This window comes from Nothobranchius furzeri, chromosome 3 (assembly GCF_043380555.1).
Source record: "Nothobranchius furzeri strain GRZ-AD chromosome 3, NfurGRZ-RIMD1, whole genome shotgun sequence".
Classification (NCBI taxonomy): domain Eukaryota; kingdom Metazoa; phylum Chordata; class Actinopteri; order Cyprinodontiformes; family Nothobranchiidae; genus Nothobranchius; species Nothobranchius furzeri.
In genome coordinates, this window is record NC_091743.1 from 45,854,885 (window position 1) to 45,876,003 (window position 21,119).

The 21,119-nt window shown below is 42.8% G+C and overlaps 3 protein-coding genes across 4 annotated transcripts; all 3 read right to left on the reverse strand.

Annotated features, from left to right (window-relative positions):
- Positions 1–625: 625 nt before the first annotated feature.
- Positions 626–7,508, reverse strand: fblim1 (filamin binding LIM protein 1). The gene is made up of 8 exons (XM_015974413.3): positions 7,335–7,508; positions 6,730–7,156; positions 5,547–5,689; positions 4,436–4,529; positions 4,192–4,361; positions 2,385–2,563; positions 1,352–1,472; positions 626–1,272 (listed from the first exon to the last, which is right to left on the reverse strand). The coding sequence occupies exons 2-8, from the start codon at positions 7,106–7,108 to the stop codon at positions 1,162–1,164; spliced, it is 1,197 nt and encodes a 398-aa protein (XP_015829899.1). The 5' UTR covers positions 7,109–7,156; positions 7,335–7,508; the 3' UTR covers positions 626–1,161.
- Positions 7,509–7,870: 362 nt separating this feature from the next.
- LOC107395127 (transmembrane protein 82) lies at positions 7,871–12,844 on the reverse strand. Of its 2 annotated transcripts, none has more exons than XM_054748900.2 (6): positions 12,477–12,844; positions 12,304–12,376; positions 12,041–12,227; positions 11,275–11,692; positions 8,819–8,871; positions 7,871–8,743 (listed from the first exon to the last, which is right to left on the reverse strand). In XM_054748900.2, exons 1-6 carry the CDS (start codon positions 12,562–12,564, stop codon positions 8,657–8,659), a joined length of 906 nt encoding a protein of 301 aa, XP_054604875.1. In that variant the 5' UTR covers positions 12,565–12,844; the 3' UTR covers positions 7,871–8,656. The 2 variants fall into 2 exon arrangements, with proteins under 2 accessions (XP_054604875.1, XP_054604874.1); XM_054748899.2 differs by having other exon boundaries at positions 7,878–8,743; positions 8,819–9,003.
- Positions 12,845–12,974: 130 nt separating this feature from the next.
- Positions 12,975–21,117, reverse strand: slc25a34 (solute carrier family 25 member 34). The gene is made up of 6 exons (XM_015974415.3): positions 20,959–21,117; positions 19,949–20,646; positions 18,102–18,167; positions 14,149–14,301; positions 13,921–14,055; positions 12,975–13,846 (listed from the first exon to the last, which is right to left on the reverse strand). The coding sequence occupies exons 2-6, from the start codon at positions 20,426–20,428 to the stop codon at positions 13,676–13,678; spliced, it is 1,005 nt and encodes a 334-aa protein (XP_015829901.3). The 5' UTR covers positions 20,429–20,646; positions 20,959–21,117; the 3' UTR covers positions 12,975–13,675.
- Between the last annotated feature and the right edge of the window lie 2 nt (positions 21,118–21,119).

Sequence of the window (21,119 nt, forward strand, 5' to 3'; positions counted from 1 at the left end):
TGCAGTTTGGCAAGATGCGCCACCTCTCCATAGTGTTGTTCGAGCTTAACAGTGCAGCTGGCCCCAGTATACCCCTCTCCCCTTTCAATATTAGGCCAGAACAGGGATTTCCGATGTGTGGTGCGCAAAGTATAAAATGTAATGGTAATAATTACACAATAACAGTGTTTTTCCCCACACAATAAAGACGTATAAATAAGCATTTCCTTTGTAGAATTTCAAATAATTAAAATTACTATTGTAAATGCATTCAAAATGCACTTCATCTTGAAGTGTAGAAGTTTTTTCTTCTTCTTCCACTACACACTGTATGTGCGCACCTAATCCTAACTGCCAGGTGAGAAGTTAAAAGTCAAACTTAGTGCTAAAGGAGGAGAGGACCCAAGAGAGAGCAATGAATCAGAGACAACGGAGGAGAGCATTGGTACAGATCTGGGAGAAGAAGAAGAGCAGGAGTCAAAAATGATGAGCCAGAGGAAACAGGAAAGGAGGGAAGGAGATGGCAGCAAGGCAAAAGAGGTGAAGAGGGTGAACACCAGATGGGTGTTGATGGATCTAAGTGTAAATTATGTGTTGGGGAAACAATATTTACACGGCCAATCAAACCACAAACAGCAAACCAGACTTCCTCTGAAAATGATTTTATACATATTTTTCAATACAAATACATTATTAAACCCACAAGCCATTTTGAGTAACAGGCCATTATGTCAAATCAGTGTGAATATTCTATTATTTCTAAACCAGGATCTGTTTTTGGTTGATCTGTTTAGGTTGATCTGTGTCTTGCAAGTGCCTTGAATAAAATACATTTAAATACTCGGCTTTGATTGGCATAATTTTATATTACTTTTATGTTTAGACCTTTCGTTAAGTGACTGATCAACAGCATTTCAGCTGAGATCATGCTCACTCGTATCATTTTTGTAAAGCCAGTTGCATAAATGTTTTTATGAGTGCAAAACAATCAAGTGTAAGAGAAGAACTGAAGAATCTTCAGAAAGCTTGATATATTGTAAAGATATTAAATGTTCTGTTCAAGGAGGTGTGACATTTCTATGCTTTTCTATATGCACAGCTTTTTTTTCTGTTAAACTTCACAAGCTGGTTGCAGGTTGGTTTTCCGTTGCTTGCTGTTTATCTGAGTCTGTGAGGTTGATGTTACTGCTGCTCAGACACCAAATCCACATGACAAGCCTTGCAAAGGATTTTCCCATCTAAAGGATAGCAGCCGTTCTCGTTTGGTTCAGGGGAAAGTTGGATGGCACAGACCTGCAAACAAGAAAGAGTTGATGATAGCGATGAATAAATCACATGCAGGATTTTCAGTGTATCATCAGTGGAGGCTTACCTCACATCTGTAGCAGTTCTCATGGTAAGAGTGCCCCAAACACTCAACAGTATAGCTGTCAGTGCCATCGTCTTTTGGAATAATCAGATGGTTGCAGGCGCTACACCTCGGGGCATATTTCCTTATTTCAAGGAGAGAAACATATTTCATTCATTTGATGTTTTTTGCATCAAATTTGTAAGAGAAGGGCTTCAAAATAAAACATTCGTTAAAGGAGTGGTTGACTCGTTTAATCAATACATTTGCAGTGGAAGAACAAATGCCTTGTAAGTTGTTGGGGGTGGGGTATATACCAGTGCACCCTTTCTCAGACCTAAAAGTTGTCTGCACCACAGCTGAGCTTCAGACAGCAGGATTTGGAGTTTTATCTCCTGATGTTTGGACATCTCGCCTCAGACTGGGTAACAGCAACGTGACTCAATCACTGACTTGCAACGTGGATGTTTTATACAGGGGCGTGTCCAGGGGGTGGCCTGGGGTAGCAAATGCCACCCTTGGAACTGGATTGGCCACCCCCCAGGTGCCACCACACTGAATTCCCTTTAAATTGGTTTTTCATTGTCTACAAAAGGCTTGAGGTAAAAAAAAAAAGCATTACCGTTGGTGCCACCCGTGCACAAAGTAGTGCCTCACATGGGCCACCCCATTTTAAAAGATCTGGACATGCCACTGGTTTTATACCCACAAATGTCATGTGGTGAAGATGCTAATGCTAACAGTTAGCTTAAACCAGCCGAGAAGTCCGCTGCTGATTCCCAGAAGTTTAACCAACAACAGCTTTCCCCGTCATGAGTCAAGATCAGTGAGCTCATGAAGGTTTAGTGACACTGTAAGGTCGATCTGTCAGGATTTTCTAAACCTAGTGAATCACCATCTATTTTCTATCAGAAGCTGATGCAGGGGATACGTGTAGGAGACTATTTTCATGTTCATCCTGCATGAAAAACTCTGACTGATTATAAAAATGTTTTTTCAGTCAACCACACCTTTAATTCTATTTTTTTAGTTAATAGTTCTTTTCATCAGTGATTACTTGTAGTAGTCCTTGAGGCAGTAAACTTCTCCGACTTCTCCCTGAGCAAATGCTTGCTCACCAATTTGCTGTTTGCACGTTTTGCAGGTGAAACAGAAAGAATGGTACGCTCGCTCTAGGGCGCGGATGATGTGATCTGTGATGACCTCACCGCAAGACCAACAGAGCTCCAAACTTGCCTAAAATTCAAGGGGGAAAAAAATCAAGGGTTGAAAAATGTTAGGAAAATAAAGTCTAATTTTTGGGGGGAAACAAACAAATAAAAACGTTTTAATCTAATTAAACTGGTTTTCGTCAGTTTGTTACAAGAGCTCATTTGCTGAAAGAGGGAACTCAGCTTTAATGCATTTTAAAAGGAAATGTAAGTGAAAATAAAATTTGGTGATTTTGATTAAAAATGGCTTTTGTCTGTTTTTGCCAATGAACCTTGCTTGGCATTTGGTCTGTTTTTCGTAATTGAGTCACACTTTTAACCTTAGAACGAGAATCTCAGTTTAGAGCTGTAAAACTCCTCAACCGTCTTAAATATTTATCAATTCCATACACTACCCAACCAAAATAACAACAAGGTCACGCACTTAATATGCACCTAATATGTAATTGGAACGCTTACAGCACATATTCCCATTTGCTGTTTCAAGAAGTTTCTGCAGCTTAGCTAGATTTATATTCATCCAGTATTGGATTAATTTTTCACCAGGATCTTATATTGATGATGGGAGAGTTTGACCACTGCTCAGAGTCATCATAGCACAACTACAGGGTATTAAGGTCCAGACTCTGGTGGCCAATCCATGAGTGAAAATTATGATGGAATAACGTGGATATTCAGTGTTTTCAGGTATCTGCCTTCCTTTTTTGAGCTAATAATGTTACTGAAAACTGCAGCAACCCTAAAATAATAGATCCAGGTTGCCACTTTTGTTGAGCCCGGCAGTGTAAGATGCAGCTGCTGTCATGGTCTGGGTTTCCTCCTGCCATCTGTGTTTTGGTTTTGAGTCTCCCGCTGCAGGTGAGCGTGTCTGGAGGTGGCCAAGCTGTAGACGATCAGCTCATCAGCCGGCCAGGGAGTATTTAAGCTGCTGAGAGACCCCATCACTTCGCTGGATAATTACTCTTCCTTGGGTACTTTTAAGCCATCTAGAGATTGAACATTTGAGTGTTTTTAGCTTTGAGCTCTCGTGCCTTTTGAACTTTGGATTTTTGCATTTTTTGATCTTCTGTTACTGTTTTCAGACAAAACCTCCACTCCCATCTCTGACTGGCTGAACTCTGGTGAAACTCATCTCCGCTCGTCTCTCGGTTTACTCCCTGGTCAACTCCACCTCCAGTAGCCCACCAACTCTCACCTGGATTCGCACCCTCTCCTCGCTCAGCTCCCTCCACCTCCAACTCAGGAACCCCCCCGTTCCAAGAAACCATCATCTACCCAGACCAGACCAACAATTGCTCCCCACCCCCCCCACCCCGAGCAATTCCCTCCTACAGACTAAGTTCTCTGCAGATTCAATATTACCCGTTTCCCCTTTTCTCAAGTTGGACCTAACTTACGCCGGTCTGCAGATTCCCGCTCCCGACCCCGTTGAAGATATCAGCTACGTTTTGCTGCTCCCTTGGTTCCTCTTAATAAATTATTTGTTTACAACTTTCACCACCGCCTCTGAACTGATTCTGTATGTCGTGGGTTAGATACCTACACCACAACATGACAGCTGCAGGTGTGAACAACTTTTCCAGAGTTTGTGTGTGTATAGGTGTGTGTGTGTGTGTGTGTTGTGGTTCTAAGTGAGATTATGGTGACTCAGACCTGGTAGCAGCTTTCACAGAGTGGGATTCCTGCCTTGTTGTAGTACTGTTTACCAGCCAGGGGGACGTGACAGGATCTACAGTGGAAGCAGCTTTCGTGGTAGGTTCTGTTCAGGGCCTCTAAAGCAGGTTCAGGAAAGGCTACAGTTTTCCGACAAAAACCGCACACGTCTGCAGTTGAAACAAATAGCAAAAGTTCATAAAGGGTTATGATCTCTGTACCGTTTAAAGGGTGTGGGTGGTACCTTTGCTTTCCCTGTTTGTGTCTTGGCTGTTTTGAAGGATCTCATGGGTTTCATAATCTCCGGTCGACCAACCAGATGGCGTGCATCTCTCCACCTTAAATTAAAATCCCATTCATGTAAAACTTCATCAAACTGAGATAAATATAGGGGGGGGGGGGGTACGAAGGGACCTGCAAAGATTATCGCCAACTGAGTTTGATAATGGAGAGCAAAAAGATCTGAGCTTGATTTTATCAGATTTGTTTTGGTCATCCACAGCTATGTCAGTAAAGTTATACTCTGCGTTTTTTAAGAGCTTTAAAGGTGTGGTTCACTCATTTAATCAATACATTTACAGTGTCTCTAGTAGGAATGAGTGTCCTGGTGCCCCTGTTTCAGGAACTAGTGAGCCACATCAGAGTTGAGCTTCAGGCGGCAGGGTTTGGAGTCCTATTTCCTGATGTCTGGACATCTCGCCTCTGATTGGCTAACGACACTGTGACTCTGCCACTGACTGTGCTCTGCGACGTTGATGTTTTATCTCCACAAATAACAGAAGCCTGAAAGAGTTCTGCTGTGTGGTGGAGTGGCTAATGCTAATGGTTAACTGAGACATTCTCTGCTGTTTCCAGCCTTCCCTGTCGTGTGTCAGGATGGGTGAGTCTAGCTTTCAGTGACAGTGTGATGTAGATCTGTCAAGATTTTCAAATCGTAAGGTTTCACCTTCTATTTTCTATCAGAAGCTAATGGGTGTCAGAGACTATTTTCATGTTCAGCCTGCATGAAAAACTAACCGACTATAATCAGAAGTAATTTAAAAATGGCTTTTCAGTGAACCACACCTTTAAATCTTACTGACAGGATCTCTAGTCATCACTTGTGGCTTTTGAACTAATAAACTGCAACAACGTTGATTAAATGACTTACAGCTGGAGAGGCCGTAATTGTGCTGGGTAAAAAAAAATCCTGTAAAGAACAAAAACCACAGGAAGACTAGAAAATGGACCAGAAAAAACAATAGACATCCTGTTGAGCCTCAGAACCACTTTCCTTATCTTTCTGTAGATTATATAGAGATTACGGAGCACAATTTACTTTTTTTTTTACAGACATTAGCAGGAAGTTTGAATACCTTGTTGTTGCTAACTGGATGCTGGTCTTGGCTCTGGAGATGAAGGAGACATGTTTGAGGTGGTGGTGGAAGTGATAACTCCTCAGAGAGCTTTCCTCCAGGAGAGGAGGGCGGTACATCAGTAGGAGGAGGAGGTAAGAGCTCTGTTTGGCAAAGAAAAAAATATGAAATAGTAGGAAAAAATACTTGTACATTTTCCTTTACTTACATGGCCTTAAAGGTGCATTATGTAAGAATTAAGTAACAAGGACATCCTGTGGTCACATTCAATTACTGCAGCCCATTTTCAAAACTGTTATTTTCTCACCACTTTCCCACAGTTTCATGGCTGTTCACAGCCACGGTCTCTAGCACCAGAAGATTCTTGATGATGCGTGATGACGAGTCATACGCAGTAAATTGATAATCAAATAAATACATTTCACTGTAATGTTAAGTTGTTTGCAACTGAAAAAGTAGCTTGATATTTATTTTGAGACAATTATGGGTTTCTAATTCACTGTTAACTTTATTAGCTCAATGTTAGCCTCTAGCCTTCTTTACCAGATATTAGAGTAAAACAAAAAATATGCAGTGACTTCTTAGGGGTACAAGAAATAACTTCTGGGTAGCACCTGTAACTGGCTTAGGATCTTTACAAGGCGCTGCTGCGTTTTGCCAGCCGGTGTCGAACTACAAAATCCAGTGCTGCAGCGTTAGCTCGCGTAGACTCGGCTAACATGTGGGCTCCCAGATTGTAAACACAGACTACATCCCTTTTCTTCCTTTTGGAGGAAGGAAAACTGACATCCTGCAGCCAACATGACTGAGACATTAAACTTTTTGGTGACTAGTCACAGTAAAATTGAATACAATAAAATTGCACCTTTAAAGTATACCAATAATACACGTGGAAAAACACACCTTTTTCCACATTTTCCAACAACTTGTAGCCTTTATCTCCACAAAAAGTTTGTCCAGACAAAGGAAAAGTTGAAGTCCGACAGCTGAAATTCACGCAACTGTCATCAAAGTTAGGGACGTGTTCAAAATAATTGGGAGTGGTTCCAAAAAAGTTGGATTATTGCATAATTATACACATAAATGAATGCAGTCTCCCTTCATAGAAGCGTGACCGACCAAATGGGGTCATAGTCAAAGTAAACTTTGAGGAGTATTTCACATAGTTAAGTTTTTAGCCAACCTTCACTATGAATACCGGGAATGATCCTCTTTGTCTGGTCCTTTACTTCTTGCAGCTGTGCTTTGGTGGATCCATTGGGGGCCACTTTAGGGCTCAAAGGGTCTGATGATGATGATGATGTTGAGGGCCTTCCATGAGTCCAGTCTCTGCTATTAACTGAGCTGTAGGTGTCAGGTGATGGTTGGTCCTGTTTCTTGTATCTGTAAACAGGTGCGTTTTCACCTGGGGTGGCTCTGACAGTGTTGTGCTGTTTGTCTCTAACCGGGCCAGTGCTGGCCTGGAGGGCAGGTTGTTGCTGTGACACGGTGGCTCGATGAGGAGACGCCAGTGTGATGAAGACAGAGGACACCATCCTTTTTGGTGGAGCTGCTGATGCCATGGCTGTATGGAACCTCCGTACAGCCTGGCAGAGGCTCAGAACAATGATCTAGAAAAATGTTTAGATTGAATTCGTTCACCAACAGTCTTTGTCATCTCTGCAGAAATCCGTTCACACTCTCGCAGCTCAACTCACAACCCATAATGAATGGTTAAAGATGTAAAAAGCAGAGATCTGTATCATCTGTTTCTCTCAAACCCACTCACGCTGAAGTGCTCTGACGTACCTGAAACTAAAACGTGCCTCTCCCTTCTCCTTCCTCTGTCTTCCTTGCTTGGTATCTCAAATTTTCCCGATTATTCTCACTCCCACAAGCTCCCTCTGAGAGAAGACTTTACTCCGGTGGAGAGGGGTGACTATCTGCAGAAAAGCCACTCCTTTTCCTCCTCTATCTCCCCTCCTTCCTCAGCTCTCCCCTCCTCCTCCTCCTCCTCTGGCTGAGTGACAGCACAGCCTCCCTCCTGACCATAAAAAGTGAACAACTAATCTCTGGCAAAGTTCAGTAAAAATTATGACACATTCATCCGCTATGAAAACTTGGCAATCACAGAAACTCTCAAGCAACTACACGCTCACACACACACACACACACCCACGCTTAGTTGTGCAATAGCTGTGCAGTCACTCCAAAAGGACAAAGGTAGTGTTTTTACAATTGCATAGAGTGAAAGGCTTTCACCTTGACGTGGACAAGCGGAGACACCTCCCACTTTTATCTCTGCATGCCAGCAGGATGTGACTCTACCTGCCTCGCTCTTTACATCAAACCTTTCTTCTTCTCTTTCTTGTGCAGCTTATTGTTCTGTAAACCTTACTTTTCTTACTTCCCTCGTCGGGGCTGCCTCCCCTTTTCTTCTCCCTCTTTCCTGCTTCCCTTCCCCCACATTATATCACTTTAGCCTTGACTCACTATCAGTAATCTTGTGGTATTAACTCCATTTGGGCCCCACAGATGTCCAGACCCGAACACACAGTTTGATTACAGTGGGCTTTATCAGACTCTTCGGGGGGGAGGTTTGGTGCTCAGACGTGCAGACGTAGCTTCAGGGAGAATAATTATTGTGAAACGAGATCTTAGTATATCAGCAGAAGGCCTAAAAGTCAAGCAGGAGGTTGGAGACAGAACCCGACCGTATGTGGGTCAGAGTGAAGCAGGAATGTGCAGAGAGGGTTGACGGGAGCCAGCGATGAGGAGAGTGATGGGGGTCTCTGTTGTTCCAGCTCTGTGGAAAGGAATGCTGCAGTGATGTCACGGCTGCAGGAAGGAGCATGCCCACAGATGATACAAACCCAAGACCACCACGCTCCACCCCCTCAACAGCCCAAATCCTCATTAAACCCTGTGAACCTCTCCAACAGCACGCTTTCAGGCGTTACGTTTAAGTAGCAGGAAACGGATTCACACGGCGAGCACCTTTTTGTGTTGGATTTTTTATTTTCCAAGAATTTCAACATCAAAGTTCACAAAATTCTCATTTTTAACTGCTGTTCCGTTCATCAGCACATCCAGGTGTAAAAAGGTCACCGGCGTTTGAGGCAAGCATCCCATTAACTGTCATCTAACAGGAACTTTCCTGTCTTTGTGCTGGGACTAAATCTTCGTTCTTCTTTGCTGAAGCTGGTTTCGTGTTCTTCCTGGAACAGAATCGTTAAAGTCACATTTCTGTTAACCTTTGGGCTCGGTTGTGCAAAGCCAAGAGAGTAATAAACCTTTAAAGCGGCCTGCAGCAGATCCTCAGAAGACAGCAGACAAACTCCTTCTCCTATAAAAGATACGAGGACGTGAAGCACATCAGACCAGGTTCCCACTGCCAGCATGAGCACCAGTAAGCCTCCCAGTCGCACCACTACAGTGCGCAAGAGGGTCTCTGAGACCGTCAGCCGGTGTTGTTCCTCTGGAAATGATGAAGCATTTTGTTACCATCAGTTCCTGCCTTCATTTGAACCCTTTACGGCAAGTAAGTTTAAAATGTAAATCCCAGAGTGCCGTTAAATGATAAATGATAAATGACCCACACTTGTATAGCACCTCTCAGAGTAAGGACTCCAAAGCGCTTTACACTACAGTGTATCATTCATCCATTCACACACACATTCACACACTGATGATGATGAGCTTCGATGTAGCCACAGCTGCCCTGGGGCGCACTGACAGAGGCGAGGCTGCCGAGCACTGGCGCCACCGGTCCCTCCGACCACCACCAGCAGGCATGGTGGGTTAAGTGTCTTGCCCAAGGACACAACAGCAGGATTCTCTGTCCGGAGCCGGGATCGAACCCGCTCAACCTGCTGAGCTACTGCTGCCCTGTTGTGGTTCATAACAAAAGTTTCCTTTTGCTGTTGCAATTTTCAAAAATGTTTATTTTCATGCAGAAATCCACAGAAAATAAAGTGTTCATATACGGTGGTTGGCCCTGAACAAGTGCAATAAACATTAATGCAGAACAATATCATTAGAATCACATTCTAGAACACTACAGCTGCAGAATAATACAGAATGTTCTCTTTACACAAAAGTTTACAAAAACAGACTACAGCAGAACATTTCTGAATGTTACTGAACAATATAGATCAAATATAGATTAGAATATTTTCAACTGTTATATAAAAAAAGATTAGCCTCAGTGCCATCTTCCTCCTCTTCATCATCATCATCATCATCATCATCATCCCTCGTCACTCGTCCTCCAATTTCCATGGAAATCTTAGCAAGAAACAGCAAAATACATTCAATATTATTACTTCCAATATGAAGAATATGTATCAAAAATTTTGATTTTGCGTATAAATATAAAACATTGAACTTGTTCAGGGCATATGACACAACATGGCAGCTTTGATTTGATGCTATAATTTCACCAACTTCATACAGTTTAACACACAGCAAATAGAAGTGCTTAACTAGGCAGCTGTGTCATGTGAGAGGTTCATTAACTTACCATCAATCGTTTTTGAGATCCGACTTTAAATATGAGAAGAGACCGAGCTAAAGGAAGGCAGTTTTTCGGTTCTTCAGACACACCCATATTTGGAGCGTCCCGGACCCGTGCTGATTGGCCGAACAGCACCATGACACCATCTGTGACTAGCTTGATCTCTGATGAATGGTTGGGTGAAATTCAGCAATTAATGAAAAGGCACACTGGCATAATTTATGATGAGAGCAGAAGTGTTAGAATATAGACGCTGTGTGGGTTTAATACAATATAAATAACATGAAACTCACTGCATTAATACTTACTATGCACCTTTTTTATCTAGGTAGTGTTTGTTTGTTTGTTTGTTTGTTTGTTGAGGGGGGCACTGAACATAGCGACCGGTCTTTCTGAGAAAATGTTATTTAATTTTCAGTTGATCACTCATCAAAAACATTTAATTGTTTAATGCCATTATTTTAAATCTATAGTCCACAATTTTCTTTGTATTTTTGTCTGACAAATTTCCAAATAGTTGATGACCAAAAGTGTTTTTCTTTCTGAAAACCAGCTGTTAGCCATATTTTTTTTATTTCAGTTAAGTGTAAAACATTCAACATCCTGTTAGCTAAGAGGGGCTAATTATTATTTTGTGTTATTATGTTTTTAGCTGGTATTTTGACTGTTTATCTTGAAAATGTTTGCAGTGGATTTCCTGCAAAAAAAAACGTATGTAAAATATAATTCGGTTTATTAAATGTGGTCAAAATGTTGCCTTTGTTGTTAACTAGTTTGAATGGTAATATACTATTTAAAAATCAAGCAACCTATTTAAATATTTACAATCAGCAAAAGTTTCCACTTAAAAAAACGACTGACTAAAAACTTAGCTAATAATTTAGAGTTCTTTTCAAAGTCCGCATTCCATTTGGAAGGACGTTCAGCTTGTTTCCGTCTGTTACAGATGTGGAACGCAGCCTTCGCCAAAACACCAGTTCTGTCACAACTGGTAGGCCAAATGTCTGATACGGAAAAGGTCAACAGTCCATTCAGTAAACAGCATATTTACAAATTAGTTAGGTTTTTTTTAAAACTTCTTTGACCACATTTAAATTGCTTGTCTATTTTCATTTTTAAACTTTTAAGCTGTCAAGTTGAATTCCTGCATCTTTTATTTGTTGGGATTTCACAGAAAGTCTGCTAAGCCTCTGGGATCTCTAGACTGCCCTGTTCAGCAGCGTTGACCGTCACCTTGGTTATAAACCACCAACATGGTGTAGCAGAGTGTCAGCGGGGTCCAGAACTTCATAGCATCCTTGTGAGATAAGAAGTGCTCATAAACCACCGAGGTAGAAGCCACAGCTGCTACAGCAAAGGTCAAGATAACCAGTCTTTGCAGAGAGGCCAGCATGGTGTGCCCTGAGGTTAACAGGCTGATGCATTTCCCACAGTACTGCTGTTTGCTGTGCAGTGGGTAGAGTCTGGCCACGTGGGCCCACAGACTGCTGCTGTAGGAGGCCACAGCCCAGCTGAGAGCAGCAGCCAGACACAAACCGAGGGAGCTGTGTGGAGCCCCCTGATGGAGGAAGGCCAGAACACAGGTGAGGCTGCAGCCCAGTGAAAACTGGCTCTGGATCAGGAGAAAGTCCAGACCTCTCACACCAGAATCCTGAAGCACAAATGAAGACAAATCAAAAGTGAAGTGAAGTCTGTTGCATATATGTTTGAGGTGGGTTTTTTTTGCAGAGCAAAGCTTCCCTCCTTATGGAGGGTAGCTCTGAAGTGCCTTTTTTTCCCTCCACCTGAACCAATCCTCATGTAAACCCTCTCATCTCTATTAAGGTAGCGCGACTTGGGTTGCGAATGACCACAGTCACCAATTCTTGTCATGTGTCTTGCCCATGTATGTCTGATCTCTGAATTGTGTATCCCAAAACTCTAATTTCCCTCTGGGATTAATAAAGTTTCTTTGATTTGATGTGATTTGATGTGATGTTCCATCAGTCAGGAGACTCACCTGTGCGGTGGACATGCACGCAAAAGCAGCCCTGAGCAAAAACTCCAGCACTATGAGGGAGGAAACCCTCAGTCCCACCAACGACAGGAGGGTAGTCAGGCACCAGAACTGGAGAGATGCTCTCCATTTCCTCCTCAGAGGATTCCTTGTTTTGGACGACGTCCGTTTACTTCCACGGTCAGAATCACTGAGTGAGAAACAAAATCAGGACCATCCCAACTGCCCTTCAAAGTCTGTGATCTAAAATTCAACGACTAACTCACCTGCATGATTGAATAAAGTAGTAAATTCTCATCAGATTGTATAGAACAGATATTCCACACGCCCCGATCAGCCCTTGAAAACAGAAGCAGCAGCACAACAGTGAAGAAACGTCACTACTTTACAGGAAATGTTCGTTTAAAATGTTGCTGGAGTAAGAATCGTGTCAGCTGACCCTGGAAAAAGCCTTCGACCGGATTCAAATTAAAAGGCGTCCACTGAAAAAGGTCCAAGATCCAGGAAAACAGGAAAAAGATCTTCATCCTTTCCTTTTAATCCCAACAACATTAAAGGTTTTATGGTTTTCTTCAGCCTGAAACCACGTCAGCCTGTTGAATCAGACCTTGGTTAAAAAACTAAGGTCTTCAGCTCTGGTCTCATTGATCCAAGCTTCTGTAAAGGTTCAAAGGTCAAACGGATTTGGCATTCCAATCATTTCCTGATAAAAGAAGCTGAAAGTCCTCCGAACAAAAGATGATTAAAAGCAAATAAGTATTTTATAATGAAACTCATTTCAGCTCAAATTCATATTTCCTGTGATTTAGTTTGAATTAGATTTTTAAGTCATTAGATTTTTTTTTAATCCTTTTTTAGTTTGTTCACATATTTTAGAAGTTACATCCACGGTGCTGCCAAAATAAAAAAAAATTAAATAATGGAGCAGAGAACAAAATTGTTTTTACAAAAACCATCTTTATTTTGATGATTTATAGTTAAAAATCCTAAATCCCCTGATAAGCTGTAACAAAGGCCTCAAATCAATGTGGCTCCACAGCTGCAGTGAATAAAATTTAAAAATACATATTTCTTTTGTTACAAAGAAATGACAAGGCAAGTAGAGTCACCCATAAAAACACAAAAAAGCAGCAGTTTTTCCTTGGTTTTAAAAATGAAAAACAACTCAAAGATGAGTCATTAGAACACGCTCCTCCGGTTTCCAACTTCCTCTCGTCAAGGCTCCCGGCTGAGATGCTCTCAGCCCGACAAACAAAAACCAAAATCTACGCTTTGCAGTTTTTTAAATAAGCTAAACTTGATCTGCAACTTTCGGGTGTTTAACCAGATGTGAATCAAAGACTGAGGCTAAGTTCTTCAGAACAAGTTTCCCTGAACAGAAGGACAGTTTCCAGAAGGAAGTCGCATATGAAGCCATCACTAACTTAGCTCAAGGAACAAACTGATCTTACCTCTGGAAACACTTCCGGTGTTTGAGTTTTAACACAATAGATATAAAAACTATTGGTAAAACAACAGGTCGAGCTTTAAGTGGTACCAGTGTCTGAGTGTGTGAAAGAAAAATGTCCAGAGGATGTTTTCTGCATCAGTAGAGGAGTCGTCGCTCCAGGCACAGATCTCTAGTACTTTAGTCTGGCTCTAGAGGTCTTTGACAGCCTGTTGCCTCATCAGATCCCAGAACAGCATGCTGAGCACGGTGTGAGGGGCCAGTCGCAGGAAAACAGGGCCCATGCCTTTATATAATCCCAGCGGACCCTCAGCTTGGCACACTTTCAGCATGCAGTCAGAAAATCCCTGGTACAGGCGCCCCTGCACAGCAAACAAACCCAACGCTGTGACCTCATCACCCGATGCAAGATGGGGACTGCTTTGACGAAACTCACCCTTCGAAGCTCATCCACTGGCTGGTTGTAGAGGCGCGTGCTGATGACATCAAACGGCGTCATGGTGATGGCCACAGCAACTCCACTGACCGCGGCGGCTATCAGCGCCGTGAGCCACCTGTTGGAGCTGAACCACTACACACACACACACACACACACACACACACACACACACACACACAGGTCAGCACATGTTGTCAGCTGATTAGTTGGGTTTACCGGAGCTACCTGAGAGTGTGACACCCAGTCCTTGGCTGAGGTGAAGGTTGCCAGTTGAGCAGCTGATCCCACTGTGACTCGAGGAACCGCTCCATTCACCCCCCTCCAAAGACCAGTTAAGCCATCTCGTCTGTAGATGGAGACAAAGGCATCAGACACTCCCTGTGGTGAAAAGAAATAAAAGAAGATGCATTATTCCAAAAGGAGTTTAAGCAGTAACTTCATGCTCGATTGTATTCACCAGTCTGCATATAGTCAGCTACACAACATGATTACGGCTCTGTGTTAAAACTCTTTTTGCTCCCAAGCAGCCAGACTTTCTGGTATTCTCACCAGTTCTTCAGAAGGGACTTCAACTTTTTTTTGGGGGGGGGGGACTTTGGCTGCTTTTTAAAGATTGAATGAGGAACATCTGCGATGGACTGGCAACCTGTTCAAGGTGTACCCCGCCTGATTGCCCATTGACCGCTGGAGATAGGCACCAGCTCCCCCCCGCGACCCTACGTGGACAAGTGGGTTCAGAAAATGGATGGATGAATGGATGGAATGAGGAACACGAACACCAAAGCAACATCTAGCGTGGGAAGGTTGTAGTTGAAGCAACAGGACAAGTTTTCCAGCTGTTGGGATACCAGGTTCATTGTGAACACATGAAAACTTTTATTTGGGTCCATCTGCAGTAGGCTTCACTCTGGTTTCAGAACTTTGATGGTCGCTCCTCATCTGAGAAGGACAACGGCATCTTCTGGGCTCAGAAGCAGCTGCTTGACTTGACCTCCATTTTCCACAGGGCCATCCCCGCCATGCCAAGCTGAATGTTTGGCAACCTGCAACAGTGCCCTCTACTGGCTGGTAGTTGTAAACATAAACCCAGTGTCATGCCCGTCAAAATAAATATTTGATTATTTTTTTTATTGATATATAGCTTTTAAAGGAAATGCTGAACCTTCATTCTGCACACCTCTAAATGCTCCGTGAAGGTGGTGTTTTTTTAAACATAGCTTTTTATTAAATTGTTCCAAATTCAACCTTCAACTCGTTCTCTGTCCAGTCTTTGTACCTGAGCATCAGGGGTGTATTTTATGCTTCTGCTGCATCAAAAGTGGAGTATAAAAGAAGAAATGTTAGTCCTGTAAAGTTTCTGAGTAGCTCCTCATCTGCACTTGAACTGGTTTTTAGCTCAGAACTATAATAATTAGATTGTTGGGACTAAATACTGTTCTGTGTTGTTTTTCAATATACTTTTATAGATTTATCTAGAAGAAATGAACAAATTGTGTTTCTGTTACTTTTTGTTCCCCAAAAAAATTTAGAAAGACCTTCAGAAATGTTATAAACATCCATCAAGACATATTTAGGTGATTACAAGTAAAATCTGGATGCTCAGAAGCAACATGCAGGTGAAATTCTAAAAATGTAAACATTGTGCAAAAGTTCATTTATTTCAGTAATCCAGTTTAAACTGTAAAACTAATCTATGAGTCAGTCTCATTACATGCAAAACCAGATATTTCAGCCTTTATTTGTTATTATTGTGACGACTATGGCTACAGCTGATGAAAACCCTCCATTCAAAACCTCAGACAATCAGAATATTGTGAAAAGATTCAACATTGTGTCACACACTGATCAGCTAATGAATCCTAAACACCTGCAAGAGGTTCCTGAGCCTTTAGGTGGTCTCTCAGTCTAAGAATGTGGCGGCGTGCTGGCACGTACGATAGGAGGCGCCGGAAGACTGAGATGAGAAAACTGGACTGCTGTAGACGGCAGGAGCCAGGGACAGCAGGACAATAATAAATAAATGAAATTGTCTCTGTGTGTGTGCTTCAGCACGGTAGCTGCCCTTGTTACTGAAATTACTGAAATAAATTAATGAATGCACCGTACTTAAATTTTCTACTTTCACCTGTAAAGATAAATAAGGGATGACTCAAGACATTTGCACAGCACAGAATTCCTCCAAAATAAAGCATTCATCAGTGGTGGGACGCACATAAAGTGAGTATATTCATTGCAGTTTTGCTCTAAAGTAGAACTGAAAAGGCTTCAGGATTTCATTTGTTTGTAATACAATAAAAGCATGGAGAATATTGAGTGGGATGTTCATGCACAACCTCAGAAACATGTCTGACCAGAGCTCACCACTGCATCTGCAGGGTAAAGGCTAGTTTCAGTTTTTAGTGAAGATTGTATACTTTAACTTAAATAGAAGGGGGAATATTCAGCTTTAACTGTGGGTTTGCGTTAAAAAGAACAGTTGTGAGAAGAAAAAACACTGCAGGTTTTTGCTTGGCTGATTGTCTGCTACCATCAGAACCAAGCCTGTTACAGGGACGGTCTAAAGCAGGGGTGTCAAATATGCGGCCCGCGGGCCAGATCCGGCCCACAAGCGGGTTAAGTCCGGCCCGCGAGATGGTTGTGTAAACTTTATTTTCATACTTTACAATGTAGAGTGAAAATAAGCGTATCTTTGTGAGCAAGTTTCCTCTGTAATGAGTATAAATAAAACAAAGCTGCGCTCAAGGCTCACACAAGAACTTGAATCACATCCTGAAGTTGGCCGCCACTCAGGATGTGACTTCTGATATTGATGTTCTGGTGAAAGCTAAAAGATGTAAAGTAAAATGAGTCAAATATACTTTAAGTGCTGCATGAAACTGATCTTGCAATGTGATCTGTAAGCTCTTTGAATCACTAAGGAATGTTTTTAAATTTATTGATTTTTTTAGTTTTTTCAAATTTTCAAGTACACTTCAGGTGTTGTACTTGTACTACACTGTCCTCAGGCTCCAGCCTTGTTTTATATTGATTGTATTAAAACAAAACAAAAAAAACAATCTGATTTTTTTTTTTACCGGTCCGGCCCACTTGGGACTAGATTTCCCTCAATGTGGCCCCTTAGCTAAAATGAGTTTGACACCCGTGGTCTAAAGAAATGCTACTCCACCTTCTGCCTCAACAGCATCGACAGGCCTGCTGAACCGGCTGGCCAATCAGCACGTAACCATCAACCAATAAAGATATCTGATGCTTTATGACACAGAAGAAGGAAGAACGGACGGCAATACTTGAGAACGATCATTGTCAATTAACTACACTTTGACCAACATGCAGTCCCAATCTGCAGGAGAGGGTTGCAGAGTGTTCGATAGAACACTGATGATTTTATTTTAAAGATCTTTTATTGACACAGTTTTAATGTTTAGTTTTATTGCTTAGAACGGCCACCTGCCTGTGAGAAATAAAGCCCACCTGACAAGGAAAACAAGGGCTAGTTAAATAATCGGGGTTCAACCGTGCAGTTGTGTAGCGCTTTTCTGAGTCACAGGACTCCAAAGCGCTTTACACTACAGTCATCCATTCACACACACATTCACATGCTGGTGGTGATGAACTACGTTGCAGCCACAGCTGCCCTGGGGCACAATCCTAACCCTAGCCCAAAAGCGAGGCTGCCCTACACACACCACCAGTCCCTCTGACCACCACTAGCAGGTAAGGTGAGTGAAGTGTCCTACTCATGGACGCAACGACTGCTAGAGTTTAGGGGGTGCAAACCAGCAACCCTCCGGTTACGGGTCGGGTATCCTCTCTAACTTTTGGAACAGTCCTAGAGGAGTTGGTTCTCCTCCCCCTGGCGAAAGGTTCAGGTTGTTTCCTGTAAATGTGTCTCCGGTGAGCACCTGGGATCGGTTTTCTGTAACCTGAACTGTGCGGTTTTAAGACCGCCTTTATACTCCGGTTTATATCCTTCTTTTAAGGTGGCTCAACTTTGATCCTACACGGTGGGTGGTACGGTAACACTGTGCTTTATAGTTGGACCTTAACTGCTGTTGTGCTCCACGTTTCCCCACGAGTGGATAAATAAAGACTCGATTTGCACTTTTCTAGAACGATGACAATGCATTTTCAACGCTTGATCAAACGTGTGTCATGTAGCTCTGCATGATCTTTCTTACCAGATGGTTGTGCTGGTGACCCACTGCAATAGCACTGACCGCCTGAGCCTGCAGGTGAGTCTTTACCTGTGGAGGAAAACAAAGTTTTATTTCCTTCACCCAGTTGTAGTCCGCACCGAGCCGAGTGAGAGTACCTGTGTCAGACGCCAGGTGATGTTATGTAAGGATGCCCGCTAACTCAGCTAGAGATCACCATAGTCACACAACAAACACACTCCAGCCATGGAAACATTCTCACAGTTAGAAGTGAGGTAAGAACTCTTTAGTCTTGGTTGCTGCCCAGAAGCATCCATGAGATACTTATTTATGGATGCAGCAGCAGGGAATCAACTCAGCGACCTAAATGCAGACGGACGTGTTCACACCACGTCTTTCAGTAGCTGGGTCGGGATGCTCGGACTGGCATTTGAGGCAGAGCAACAACAACAACAACGTGTTTATAGAAAACACTTTCAGCAGGGTTGTGGATTATCCCAGAAGACATTTCTCAGTAGTACTCCGGTGAAGGGAACAACAACCCATTCATTAAAGACCAACTGGTTCGCAGGCCATACCATAATAGGACCTCTGTGAATTTAGTATTATTGTTTTGTCTCATAAATACGTATACTGAGATCACATTTTGGGATAATTTCAGACCAAATGCAGACGCAGAACAACATTTAATTTAACCTTGGTCTTTTTCTGCAACCTAATATTTTTCAGTACTTTATACATTTCAATTTTATCTTTAGAGCACCCAAACCGTTACAGACCTGCTTTAAAATGAAACCGACACGCATGTGAGTCATCGCATTACTGTGATCATTGCTAAACGTGTATTTAAGGAATGCTTTCTAACACGACCCCCACAGCCAGGTGTTTCTATTTTTAGTACAGTTCTTAAAGGAACTCTTTGCAGGACCAATGCAGACAAGTAAAGCTTATTTTGACATCCAACTGTAGATTAAGGAATCACCAAATACATACATTTTTTCAAAAAGTGACCCTTGAATAAAAAGTAGACACTTCCTGTTGTGTGTATGTGGCGATGAGTGCAGCACAGAAGCTCCCGTTCCTGTCAAACGAGTGTTTGACTGGTGGTTCCTACTCTGGTGATGAATTCTGCAGAGTTCCTGGGTTCCGGCTGCCCGCTGGGTTTGGACCCACTGGACTCAGACAGGATATGACAGATAATGATTTAATGGCTAACATTCTGTACAATGTTCCACGTGGATGCATGGGTGGGTTTTGTAAGGAACGGGAGCTTACTGGGTCAACTTTTTTATGGTAGACACACACATGTTGTTTTCCAAACCTTTGATTTATGTAAATATATTTTTAAGAGTTTTTCTTTGGACGATTTAAAACGCAGAGCAAGGGCTCACAGGCTGGAGGTTAATTATCAGTCTATCAGTCAAAACCAGGAATGCAGGTGAAACTAAAAATAGAAAATTGTGCTAAGTTTGTTTGTTTCAGTAATTCTACTTGAAAGGTGAAAACAACATACTAGACAGACTCATTCCACGTAAATTCGGATGTTTCAGCCTTTATTTGTTGCAACTGTGATGATTATGGCTACAGCTGATGAAAACCCCACAGTGAACATCTCAGACAGTTAGAATATTGAGAAAAGGTTCAATATTCTAGACTCAAAATGTCACATTCTGATCAGCTAATGAATCCAGAACACCTGCAAAGAGTTCCTGAGCCTTTAGATGGTCTCTCAGTCTAAGATGGATTACTGACATAATTGGACTTTTGCACCATATTTTTCCTGAGTTTTACCTGTACAGCAACAGTGGTGAATGACTGAACTGGAACCACTAATAGAAACAATGCAATAAAAAGTCTGAAGTTGAACTTACCAGGTAGGCAGGAGAAGCAATGAAGGCACCAAGAGCTCCAGCCCCAGCCCCTGACAGCAGACTACCTCCATGGAAAGAGGTGACGCCCAGAGCTTCACACCAGGAGTAGGAGCCCAGCCTCACCCCGTTCATCACACCCTGGTAGATGAGTCCCACTGAGAGGCCCTTCTGTAGGCCCCGGAGCCCGTCTGTGCGGCCCACCACCCAGAGGGCCTGCAGGACTCCCCTGTAGTGTATCTGGTAGGACCCTCGAGCACGAAGCTCTCCCTGAAGCTGCAGACGGGTCTTTACAACCTCCAGGGGGTTGGTGAACACACAGGCTGCACAGCAGGCAAGCGCACCCAGGGCAAAGTCTAGTGGAGGCCAGACAGCTGGGGGGGCAGATGGGGGGCCAAAGACAACAGCAGATGGTGCCATCCTGTGAGGCGGCTGGCCACCAACTATAGACTCTTTAGGTGAAGGTTTTAGCAGCGAACTCATCCCTGAGTGACCCAAAGAGTTGGTCCTAGAGCTGAATCAGTTTGTTGAGGACAAAGGGGGTGTATTGTACTTGTTATAGGACACGGAAGTTCAGAAAAACGTGTCATCAGCTGCAGTGATCATGTAATGTTGGTGTTAAACACTTCTCCTCTGCAGTGACTTCTGTTAGCTTCCTGGACTGTCCGTCTGCCCAAATGAGTCACCATCTCCAAAAGAATCTGCTCACACACACAAGCACATTTTAATTGTTACGGTTCAGCCATGTTTACACACGCCCAACTCTGCATATAAGAGGAAATTGCTTCCTGTTGAGGGTTAGGGTTAGTTGAGGGAGAAATATTTGCAGGAATCTTTTTAGAATTAAATTATCCAGGTTTCTGATCAGGCAAGGAAAAAAGTTGTTAGATTACACTTCCTGCTGCTAAATTCAGCTTTCAATGAGCACAGACAACAGCAACCCAACACAAGTGAAGCAGCAAACCAGGAGGAAACAACACACCCAAAGACATGTGAGAATCAACATCACTTACCTCCATAATTTACAGACTCCAGGAAGAGACTCACATTGTTGGGTGATCCTGTGCTGCTCCATTCTTCCTCTGTCCCCCCATCATTGTAAACATGTGTCCTCAGCACATTCATTGTCAAAGTCCCCTCCTCCTGCTCCACCTATGAGCCAATGCAGAGCCGG

Bases quoted from the DNA above. Each gene is read 5' to 3' on its own strand.
- LOC107395127 (XM_054748899.2), bottom strand. From the start codon at position 12,564: ATGAAGATCTTTTTCCTGTTTTCCTGGATCTTGGACCTTTTTCAGTGG. The intron at 12,228-12,303 runs GTGAGTTAGTCG...TTTCTCACTCAG, and splicing joins TACTTTATTCAATCATGCAG to TGATTCTGACCGTGGAAGTA. The intron at 8,744-8,818 runs GTTTATTACTCT...ATTCTGTTCCAG, and splicing joins TGCTGCAGGCCGCTTTAAAG to GAAGAACACGAAACCAGCTT.
- fblim1 (XM_015974413.3), bottom strand. From the start codon at position 7,108: ATGGCATCAGCAGCTCCACCAAAAAGGATGGTGTCCTCTGTCTTCATC. The intron at 4,530-5,546 runs GTATTCAAACTT...TTTTAATTTAAG, and splicing joins ATCCAGTTAGCAACAACAAG to GTGGAGAGATGCACGCCATC. The intron at 4,362-4,435 runs GTACCACCCACA...TTTCAACTGCAG, and splicing joins CACAAACAGGGAAAGCAAAG to ACGTGTGCGGTTTTTGTCGG.
- slc25a34 (XM_015974415.3), bottom strand. From the start codon at position 20,428: ATGAGTTCGCTGCTAAAACCTTCACCTAAAGAGTCTATAGTTGGTGGC. The intron at 18,168-19,948 runs GTAAGTTCAACT...TTTCCTCCACAG, and splicing joins TTGCTTCTCCTGCCTACCTG to GTAAAGACTCACCTGCAGGC. The intron at 14,056-14,148 runs GTAGCTCCGGTA...GTGTGTGTGTAG, and splicing joins ACTGGGTGTCACACTCTCAG to TGGTTCAGCTCCAACAGGTG.